Source organism: Homalodisca vitripennis, chromosome 1, assembly GCF_021130785.1.
Source record: "Homalodisca vitripennis isolate AUS2020 chromosome 1, UT_GWSS_2.1, whole genome shotgun sequence".
Taxonomy (NCBI): domain Eukaryota; kingdom Metazoa; phylum Arthropoda; class Insecta; order Hemiptera; family Cicadellidae; genus Homalodisca; species Homalodisca vitripennis.
The window spans coordinates 29,563,465-29,575,876 of NC_060207.1; the positions used below are offsets into that span (position 1 = coordinate 29,563,465).

Consider the following 12,412-nt stretch of genomic DNA (forward strand, 5'->3'; position numbering starts at 1 on the left):
AATTTATTAAAGCATTATTACGAATAAATTCAGATTAAAATATCTCACCTAAGTGAACATATTTTTTCAATATCTATTTGAAATTTTACACAGGTCCGGAAATTAAATTAAAAGAAGTATACACAACCGTTGGATAAAAGAAAACTGGTTTAAATATAGAGAGGACGGCGAAGTGGAGAGTTGCCATCGAGAAAAGCCATTGGCTGGATGAGATACACATAACCCTGTTACATGTATAGAGAGAAAACACAAGAGTATAGACCCCCAGGGTTCCCCGCTGCACATTGTATTAGCAGGCACGAGCTTTGAGCAATATAACCCTTCCAACAGCATTACACAGCAAAACCTGCTGCTTTTGTTTTGTCGGATTTACTTGCATACATCGAACCCTGCTGCCTGTATGTGACATTTTTCCAGAAAGATTTTGTTATGCTTGGTTTCCAAACGCAATGCTTACTTATTCCCTTATTATTGGTGTTACGTTATGGGGTTAAAGTCAAGATGGTCCCCTGTACAAGCGGCTCTTACTGGTATTGAATACTGTTTTATTTTATATAAATTTACAGATGTTGACTTTGAAGTAATCACTCAAGAATAATCTTTGAAAGTTTGATGCGTAACCTCAATAAGATTAAATGTCCTTCCTTATACATACACGATCAAGAGTGGGTTGATGAAATATCAGTAGATAGTGACGCATTCCTCAAGGATTACGCAACAGAACAGTGTGACACGTCCAGTACGACGTAAGGTGAGGCGAGCGGAAACCGGACATGGACGTGCACTTCCGCCCTAGCCATGAGTCACTATCGCAGTTCTACGACAGTCGCGTATATTATATCTACTGCAATACACATTATATGGTTTACGTCAACAGGAACACGTATTTTATTAGATAACTAAAATAAATTAAAGCAGGTTTTATTTTAAACGGAAAGCAAATAATTCAAGAGAATAATTCAATGTTGTTGTAAAGTGGAACTTTATCACTTTACAAATAACCAACTGAGAACACCCAACTGCTTAACTCTTGTATTGTTGCATCCTGCAAATTACACAAATAAATTGATTCCAATAATCTCAATATATTTGTATTGAAAGCAGTGAGCAAAGAAGAAAATTAATTAACATGGAAATATTCTTATTGTGTACGTTATGCCCTTGTGTATTGGGAGACTTAAGATTTTATAAGTGTATTGTACTGGACAATGGCAAAACATAGCTTTATACCTGTCACTTCATCTTTCAGGCCTTTAAATCTATTTTGTAGCATTTCTGGAATACGTGTAAAAGTTGGTTTTAATATAATATAGAAACAGCCTATAAGATTTAGAAATTTCTTTGTTCGTTTTAAAATGTTTTTAGAAATTCTTCACAAGTTAGTCAAAATTCGAAATGGTCTCTGTTTAAACAATCTTAACAGATGTTCTTTGACTTGAGCCTCACCCCTTTATTCAAACCTTACAAGAAAATAGACCGAAATCGTGTTTCTAACTGACATGGACCTCCACCAAAATCTGGATGACTGAAAGGGTTATTTATTCGTAGTATTTATGAGCATTTTATTGTTTTAGGAGTGTGCTAGGCGACGAAACAGACATGTTCCAGGAAGCACACGAGTCAGTGAGACAGTGCAGTCAGTATAACTCTTCAGTCGGCCTTCATTCGCAAACTGCAGGACTTGATGGCTCACTTGACTTGTCACCCCTCACTTCCTCCTTAGCCTTGAGTGTCTGGCCTCGCATTCCTTACATGTCACACCGGCACCACCTGACATGAATCATCAGTTTACTTCAATGAAATTACCCTAGCATATACATAATACCATCGACATTCCAGCATGTCAGTAATAGCGCGTGATTAATACAACATTGGTGAGAAAAGTAATCTTTGTCTAAGTTGGCCAGACTCATAACTTCCGCATCAATGTATGCAGCTGGCATTAGAGCTCATTGAATATACGTAATGTAGTTTTGTCAATGAAACGAGCCTCTATGCACTTAATGCGAAAATGTCCGTTGCAGAAATGACATGTTCTTAAAGATCACCATTTTGAGCATATTCGGACCTGATATAGATCATCGCCGAGAGTACCACGCCCAACGAAAATACCTGGGCCTGGAGACGGCCTTAGGTCCATTGTTCTGGGGCGCGCCCTATAAACTTCCGGTCAACAATTGTTTTCGAAACCGGCGCCAACCAGAAAATGACATCTAAAATACGCCCATGTAAGTTAATGAATGGACAAGAAAAAAACATCTCACGTCTTCCAATCATTCAAGAGTTGCAAGCGAAAGGAATGATGACACATTCTGAGAAATCCATTCAACACAAAGCCCTCACTATTCAAAGACGTTTCTCCGGCCTTAAAAAAGCTATTGGTAGAAAATGGCGCTGGCTATTTTTTTCGTGATAAGGGTATTTCTTGACATAAAATAATTAATGTAAGAATAGAACAAGTGGCATATAATTTATTGTAACAAAACAACAATAACATAAAACAAAAGATTTTTACCAAACTAAAACAAAATGGCACGAATAAGTTTGAACATTACAAACGAAAAAATTACAAAATGTAAACAAAACCATTATTAATAAAAAAACGGAACTCAAAAAATTAATTTGGATAAAGAGAACTAGAAAAGATTTGCCACATACTATTTCCTCAAACGTGTTTCACTTTCAGAGTTTCCAAACAACATGGAAACAAAATATTTTAAAGGACCAGTATAATTTGCGACATGTATGTATGTAATGTATTCATTATATGTTTTATGATAAACCTCGCTATTTATAAAAAAGTATTTAGTTACATATGATAATATTGACTATTTAGTTTAAAAAATTCAAAACCATACAATAGCAACTATTTGTTGCGGTATTACCAATGTAACTTATATTTAATTGTTTGCCTCCTCAATACCTAATTGTTACATCCCGTACCGTGACCTTACAGTACATTTATGTTATACAGAATCCTTGATGGATGGACCCTTAAGGAGTTAAAAGTCATTCATTATTGGTGGGATAATACAAGTTTTTAAGCTTTTTTTAATCGAACCGTTAAAAAATCGTTAAGCCGCATGGACAACGCAACAAAGCACAAACGCTGATGCCGGAACACGGCACAAGTCCCATCAAACCGCACAATTTGTACTATGCAGGATGAATTATGCAGAGAGCAACCTTGCATAGCCGAGGTGCGCTTCCGTTCTGCCATTTACAAAAGCCAGGTCGGTATGTATGCCACGGGAGAGTCAAGGGCACATTCCTCTGGCCAACTACGCACTGTTTAGCTACGCACCTTTTGTATACTCAAATCTCCTCACACTCGTTCTTAGCGTTGTTGTTAACATAAACACGTTTGGTTGGCAACGTCGGATTATACAAATTGAGTGACGTAACCACGGTACGTGTCAAAAGAGTTGTTTACCTGTTCATTACTTCAAAGGTTTTACGGCTAAGCTCACCCCCAAAGCCGGGAGCGGACCCTGGGCCGGAATGTCAATGGGGTTGTTGCCAGGAGGGGAAGGGTGTGCCCTCGGCTTCTATAATTACCGCACCCCCTCACACTGGCTCGTGTTCTGGCTGTAATCATACTGGTAACTGCTGATCCAGTGAGGCCGGGTACGTCATCCAACCTGGGTAATTGTCGCTCGCGTGATATGATAAATGTATCGCCCGTGATTACACCACACAATATCTCACTCACCACGACGTCCCTTGTGGGCCTCAAATTGTGTCTGGGTTTGTTAAACTTTTTTACGACCGAGGAAAAGTAACAGTCTGAAAACGAATCAAGCTTCAATGTAAGACGTTGGTTTCACGCACTTCACTGACAAATAAACTATAAAATCATTTTAAAAACTCCTACAGGTAATAAAAACAGATTGTGAATTTAATACTATTGCAGTTGAAGTACCTGTGTAATCAGTACGGTATACAATTTTCGATTTTCCAATTAATGTATACTTTGGACAAATTTATATTATAATTTCAATAGAAAAAATAATAACATAATTTTTGGAATGCCATTTGATGCAACAATTTTCTGTGTGCTTATTATATTTTGAGATCTTTTCTATGTTGTAGAGCATAAAAGTTCAGAAAAAAATTATATATGATACTTTTATATCTAACAATGTTTGTTACAAATCATAAAAGTGTTTTATCAAGAAATGAAAGTTGTAAAAAACACATAATTGGCCTATACCGTTCGAAAAGGCTTAAAATGAGATAAATTTATTATAATAAAATCTCATTGTCTAAGTTTACCTGACTTATTTACTAGGTCACTCATAGTGTTCAATAAATAAAAAATAATGAAAGAAATATTATTTGTAATCTAGGCGTAGACCTAAGTGTAAAGATTTTTATATCAAAATTTAGCCTACAAACCTGTGAATGTCACTAAATTATTGTACAATAAATGAATCACAAATAAAGCATTGATCACAGTATAGTTTATAGGTACGAGCTTAGAATTCACAAATAAAAGTTGAGAATACACAATGAGTAATTAATGCTGGTGCATCAATATGGCGGCTGTAGTCCTCTCGAAATTACAAAGTTTGATAATAAAATAAACATCAATAATTTACTCATTCCTTGAAGATATCTATGCCACTTAATGAATTAATGGTAAAATGCAAAAGAAAAAATTTGATGTCGTTTGATACTAACACAACTCTAAGAATATTACGAGAAATAACAAAATACTAGCGGAAACTAGTCGCCTAACATTAGAGAAATCTTGTAAACAATGGTTGTGACTAAGTTCTTTCTTTACAACATATAACAACGAACAGATGTTTGAAGCAGATGATTTTGTTGAGAAATAAATTCTGAACACAGTGATGTAGTCCAACTCATTCCTAAACGATGTTTCCCACAGCAAAAGTATGGGGAAAAGTCCTGTTTTTCACGCAAAGTGCACGACCAGACACAGTAAACCAACATTTATATTGCAATTTTTTAATTTTGGTGCATATTTATCACACATTATTATTTAAATAAACTATGTATCAAATTAATCAGTGAAACATCACAATTAATTTGGTATAATATTTGTAATAATTAAGTTTTATTTTCTATAGCAAAAGTTTGATTAAATAGATGACTGCAAAATCGACTAGTGACTTAGTCATTCAACATTCGAGAAACAGTTTTTAGGGACTACTCACTCACTAATCATTTAACAGATGGAGGGTTAATATTAGAACTTATGTTTTAGTAATGAGCTATTTTAAACTAAACAAAAATAATTTCATAAGATATGGAAATGAACTTATGAACTTCTTGTGTGTTATAATATTCAGCTATTTTAAACTTAGCAAAATAAATCTCATAAAATTAATATTGAAACTTTAAAAGCCTGTGTGGAGAAGTTTTGATAATCCTTTGATAGTCATATGTGTTCCAATTTTACAAATCACACATGAGGTGTACAATACCTAAAATCACTGTAAAAAATCAAGAAATCTTTAATAATACTTTAATAATACTTTGAACCAGCTCTTACTACTCTGGTATTATATGGAGGCTACTCTGTCCCTAACTACTATGTGTTAGTGCACATTATAAGTAAATAATACATAGCACATATTAAAAAAATAAAAAGTTTAAGTTAACCTATACGAGCAGGTCTGAGCTTGAATGTAGGTACTTTTCCAACATCACTCTACACTTCTGGCAAGAGAAGTAAAATATCCCTCATGATAGTATCTAAATACAAGCTCAGATCACATGGATGCTCGTAAAGGTTAACTTTAGTGGTACAACTAGTAAGATAGGGACAGAGTGGTATCTGTATAATACCAATAATTATACATACTGCTCTCATTTCTTTATAAGGGATAATATTGAAATATAGTGGAACTTGGATAATGCAAAGCTCAGGTGCCCTAAAATAAAAATTCTAAATGTCCAAGATTGAGCGACCTATTATTATTGTATGGGAGAATGTGAGAATGTCAGTTCAATTTTTTAAATTTATTAGAAAATGTAATGGCCATAAAAAACATAGTATCACTTTGATTTTAAACTTCTAGTTATAAGTGCATATCTTTTCTTTTCTTAGGACAATAAATGACCAATCCAAAATATTTTCCTATAATTTCCAAAGGGCATTATGTAGGCTCAAAACAATTTCTTCATAAATAGTAAAAAAGTATGTATTGAAGCATCTCCTTCGAACAATTTCATCAGGGTTTATTACTTTACAACCTATAAAATGCATTCATACCAATATAACTGTAATATCTGGACGTTAACAGTTTTATACTGTACGAAATACCATATACCCCTAGGCTACATGCACCTACCACTTGCTTTTTTTATTCTAGAAACATGTCAATAATTTTCTCCTGTCAGACTTCAAGGTGTATAGGTAAATAAGCCAATAAAACAAAAAAATGTTAGGATTACATTTGTCCTTTATAGACTAATTTTGCTAAAATTGTAAAAATATGTGTCCTATTTAACATAATTTTTAAAGCAAATGACTTTGCACACAAAACCTTTATGGTAAAATAAATTAAGTGTAAGTCTTACATCCAATCTTGGATTTAGGTATCTTGATGACACAGAACATTGCGAGCAGTTGTGGTTCTTTATTATTGCTAACCAGCTTTTATAACAAATTGGCTTAGCTTACTGGTCAACAACAGAAACAATTCTGTTAGTCTTGTTAGAACTATAACCACAAACTTTGTTGCCTCTAATTTGACTTTTTAAATGCCTTTAAAAAAACAAAGAGAAATTATAATCATGATAAAAACAATTAAACTATTAGACTCTGTTATAGAAGTTCATAGAAATCCTACACTATTGACTCAGGATCATTATACTAAAGTTTATTTGAATAGTTTAGCCTAATATATCAGATTCATTTCACTCATATAAATTTTGAAAAAAAAAAAAATAAATAAATAAACAGACGCCATAACAGTGACCCATAAGACTTGATTAAAAATATTCATATTAAATAATATTTTTAATTTAACTTTTAAAGACAATTTAGAGTAAATTATTTTAATACATTTAGGTCATCTACCCTTGTTGTTTGAAATGAAATTCATAATTGGAGATATCAGTTATAAAATCATTTAACAATACAATGTAATCACGGCATGGAAAAGATGTCTTAAATTTTGTAAGTTTGATGCAAAGACCATTAACATTTTGAAAATACATTTAAAAATTAATCTTTTAATTGAATGGAACTACTTTCTTAAACTAATTTAGAAACATAAAGTAAATATATTTAAGTTAATGTTCAAATTCTATTCATTTAAATAGCAATAGGCTACAATAAATGTAAAGTTGAGAAAATTTACATTAATTACTCCGTGGTGATTCGCCCTGAGTACAGGGGTATTTTAAGCCACCAAATTTATACTATTTAATAATAAATTATAATTACTGAGTGCTATAATTCAATCTAAGTTTCCAAAAATCAGTCATCAAAGTAATATTTTAAAAATTGTTACATCTTGAGTTTCAGATATTTGTAATCAGCTGTTCTAATTAGTTGACTTGATTCGCGCCATTACAAAGATAAAAAATAGTCTTTGTAATCCTACATAGAAAATTATAAAGTAAAAACATTGTGATTAAGAGGACAAACCCATTTTCTTCAAATTGCTAAGAAGAAATAAAGAAATGATTTAAAAAAGATTATAATTACAGGTGTTCATTTTGCTAGAAAATGCATACTTTTTGATAATTTAGTAGCCTTTTTATAATTTTGAAACGTTATGTTTATTATATAAAACTATATATATTTTACTTGTGATTGTTATAAGTATGTGTTTGCTATTTTTTGTACATGATAAATTTTACATATAATAATTGTTAATACTTGTTTTAGAGGGATGAACTTGGAAAGTTCAACAGACTTTTTTAGACACTAGAGGTGTGCCTAAACAGCACAATGAAACTAGAATTACAGTATCAAATGCAAGAGCATTTCCTTCTGAATAAAACAATATGCAACATAATGGGGTAAGTTAGAATTCTATTACTTTTTTTTACAAATTTTTTAAATATAACCTACTGTTCAAAGATGCCAAAAATGCCTTTCCAGTAGAGAGATTCACCATTACCAGTTCTAGGGTTAACAATGAAGGAACTTTTATTAAGTTTGAACCTTTTTTTAGGTTTGGCCCAGAAAAACATATTTTACATAAATTTATCTTATTTTATAAGAAATACTTTTTTACTCTGTCACATAGTTTAAAATTAATACGATGAAAAAAGACTTTAAAGTAGGCTAATGTTTTTTTTCAATTATCTTAACTAATTATTAAGCAATTATTTATTTAAAAATAAACAATATTTTTTATTTACTACCTAATATAAAAAATCAGAATGTTGAATCAAATTACACTACAGGTAGACTATTGAATATTAGGTATAGTAGAATTTAATTTTTATATCCTAAAAGTAATAATTTAATGATAAATTAAAAACAACCTAGGCCTACGTGTATTTATTAAATGTAAAAAAACAAAGAAGTGTAAAACTTATGCCTTACTAGTTTACAGAATAAATGTGACTAACAGCACGTGACTCAAAAACGAGTTTTCTTTACCATTGTATTTGTGGTCATTAATACTCCAATACCAAACTAATGATTTGACTTCTTTTCAATTATTTAAACCATATTGTCATTACATACATTAACTTTTGGAGCTCGGAGTTGAACTTATGTGATTTGTCCACTCAGCTCACATACGGAGCACTACGGCCACCTTAGGTGTTGTCTGACGTTAGGAGTTTTATGACCACGTTCTGTCCCTTAGCTCGCCCAAGCCATTCCTAATGGCCCTCGCTGTTTTGGCCATTCTGCTCATCAGGCCCACTAGGCCACATGTGGGCCACTGTATTGCACAGTTCGATCCAATCCATATATGTGGCTGGTTAAGTGTTGCAATCTCTCGACCAAATAAGTAACTACAATAATAATTTTTCAATTTGCAGCACATACCATAGTAAATATTGTGTAGAATTGTTTCTTTATCCGACCGTCAAGTGTTATTGTAATGTATCCTATAAATTTATCCCTTAAAATCAAACAAATAATGAATAACCAATCGATAAAGTCTCAACCTTGAAGCCTAATAAACTTTGTAAATTGTTTGAGAATTTTGTTTAAAGAACCGAAGGTCAGATACTGCCATTTAAATCAGAACTGAAGTGACATACATAGTTACGCAAGTGCCATGTGGTGACACAGTACCCAGCCAGCCACTAGCTGAGAGGACAACTACCTGTAATTCTACAACTGAGCTTGGCAAGAGAGGATGACTAATGAGTGGCCTAACGATTCGATATATTATGAAACTTCGATATTGTATAATAATCGTATACAACACTAGTTGTAATACATTATAAACAAGAATAATACATTAAAATTTTAATAATATATATTTAAAATAACACATAATAACAAAACCAACTATGGCCTAGACCTACATATTAGGAAAACGTTACAATATTTATAGCTTAACCGGATAGCAGTGATCAGCCGCTTTTGTGGAATGGAGGAAAGGAATCTCAACATAGGCGACCAGGTGCTAAACCCACACAAGTTTTTATAGAAATTTCTCATATAATTTTCTCATATTGATCACCATTTTTAAATTCTCCAAAAATTAGTTTCTTCTTGCTGTTAATTGCTTACATTAATTATTACAGTTGAAATAATATGGTTAAATAATTATAATATTAAATTATTCACTCGATAAAAACAACCGAATGAGTGTAGGCCGCTTATACATGAGTCTCCCCGGCAAGAGATAAGTATGGGCCATATTTACCGGCTTACCAATGCAAAGGGTTAAAATCGGCTAGGCTAGCAATAATTAATTATAAATATCTAGCCTAAATTAGAATGTATTTCTAATAAAATTCTAATTGATAATTTGATTCCGTGATTCAATGGACTTGGTTGCCGCTTAATATACTGCATCCACTTCCTTACATTTATTTGTTTGTATAAATATAAATTGAATATTAAATAAAATGTTTACTTAAAAATACTGATTAACTACCAAGCATAAAAAAATCTGAATGTCGATCAAATTACACTACAGATAGGCCATTTAAAATAATAGAATAGTTAAGTTTTTATATCTAAAAAGTAATAATTCAATGTTCAATTAAAAACTAGCCTATCTACAGACATATTTTTGCATTTCAAAAAGTTGCAAATACACACCATGTCCTGAAATTTAGACGTTGGGAACATAAAAAGTTAAATTCAGTAGGCCTAGAGTTAAGCATAGACCAGCATATAATTTTTAATGTAATTGTTTTAAAAAGACTGTTGTAAACGGAAACAGAAATGTACCAGGCTATAAATAGTTTTAAAATATAGGTATAGTTAGCTTGTAGTCTACACCTGGAAAATGCTACTGCAGACATAAAAAGTGATCTAGATAGGCCTAGTTATAAAAGTTGATTAGTAGTAAAACAAATAACTTTATTATTTTTAAATTAATACGTGGATTGACAAATATCATTTTATAGCACAAGTCATAAAAGATAATAATAAGTAGCTACATTTTAAATAAAAAAGCAAAGTGAATTAGGCTGCTGGGCAATAAAATAGTTCTTTAGATCCTAATATTATCTTCTTTACTCATTCAGAAAGACAACTGCAAACATTGTAAAAATAAAACTGGCAATAAAGATGTCTTTGACAGAGAAGTGCTGAAACAATATTAATTATATGCCTAAATATTATAAATTGTGACAAATAAGATATTCATAGCTAGGTTAGTTCTCAACACAGATTTTTTTTTATTTTCATGAATGAAATATGTGAAATTCAATGCGATGTAGTATATATATTGCTAACAGACATGGAAACAAATATATTACAATCAAATAAATGGTTTGTTTCATTCAGAAAAACGGCACATTTCAACTTCAAACTCGACCACAAAGACTTGTTTCCCGGCACCCATCCCGGACACAACAGTAATGGCGGCGTCCATGTCTAGCAAGCTTTCAAACAATGCAATGCAAAACTTACCTCGTATTTGAGCCCAGCAAGCCTCAGCCAGGTTTCAACTTTCAGGCAATAAGGGGAGAGTGATGGAACTACCGGAGTACGCGAAAACTGATACAAATACACAATGTCTTTCTCGAAATTTGTTTTGCGCACAACGGGCTTTGGTGGTTGAGGCTCGGGTGCAGGCGCTGCCGGTTGTTCAGGAGCTTCCTTCGTTTCTGTTTTAGTTTCAGGAGCTGTTTCCTGAACCTCTTTGGTCTCGGCAGCAACGTTGTTTTCTTCACTAGCCATTATCCTGAGTGTTCAAATTCTCTGATGAGTTTTCACAAACAACGAGAAAATGGACACTGAAGGAGCGCGACTATACGCTACTCCACACTGACGAACTTGCCCGACTGGTTGACTTGACACTCGACAGCAACAGCGCCGGACGCGGCAACCCAAGCCATGACGTCACCTACTACGAGAGTCAAGAGCGTCTCTGCCCCACCCCACAGCCCCATAATATTAAACCTTTCATTGGGTAAAGTAGTCCATTACATGACACACCCTTCTATTTTTCTTTTAATAATATTAACTTAATTTAATTTTAGCACAATTTTACTACATTATTAAAAACTGAATGTTATTTTTTTAATCATAAGTTTTTATTATGAACTGTTATAGTTTGATTCACAATGTAAAATTATTGTCTTCGGTTAACATTAAAAGCAGTCTCTCCAAATGCATAATAAATGTTTGTTTCAATTAAAACACAAAACGTTGACAAAACTTGTTCGTAGAATGACTTTGTATGAATAATTGACACTGTATTGAGTTATATCCGGTAGTTAGATACTATATTATATGATGAATAGAATAACATAATTTACTTCTTAGTCATCGAAGAAATACTGCAAGTTATCAGTGCATGACATAATTATATAATTGGTGTACTTGTGTGAATACATTTTTAAAATGCTTATAGATTTACATGAAAGTATAGCCTACAATCGTGTGCTTTTTCTTCAAAGATAAAAATAGAGGGAGACATAACAGGCTAATTCTTAGAGAGAAATAAGTGTCTCGGGCTTAGATTAGTGGTTTAGAAAATATTTTTGAATGCTTACAAGTAATGTCAAATTTTCCAAATATCAACTCATTAAGCTATATGTATTACTAGACAGTTATTATTCGGTAATTTAATTAAAGAAATAAGGGCATTACATGAACTTATATTTAGTGTACTTCATTTTGTATTTAGAAAAATCATTAAACACTGTTTTTCTTTCTATGTGCTTAAAGAGACCTACCAAAACACGGTTTTTAGGAATGTATTCAAGTTTAAAACTTTAAACACTTAAAACTTTGAGAGGAGTTCGAATCAAAAATTTGTCGTTGAATATATTTTAG

General features: G+C 32.4%; 1 protein-coding gene across 2 annotated transcripts in view; it reads right to left on the minus strand.

Moving 5' to 3' along the window:
- The window catches only part of LOC124359061 (failed axon connections), a 57,288-nt gene extending 45,843 nt beyond the window's left edge, over nucleotides 1–11,445 (minus strand). For both annotated transcript variants that reach the window (XM_046811478.1, XM_046811470.1), the window contains exon 1: nucleotides 11,042–11,445. In XM_046811478.1, coding sequence (XP_046667434.1) covers nucleotides 11,042–11,311 — 270 coding nt within the window. In that variant the 5' untranslated portion in view covers nucleotides 11,312–11,445. The remainder of the gene's footprint in view (nucleotides 1–11,041) is intronic.
- Between the last annotated feature and the right edge of the window lie 967 nt (nucleotides 11,446–12,412).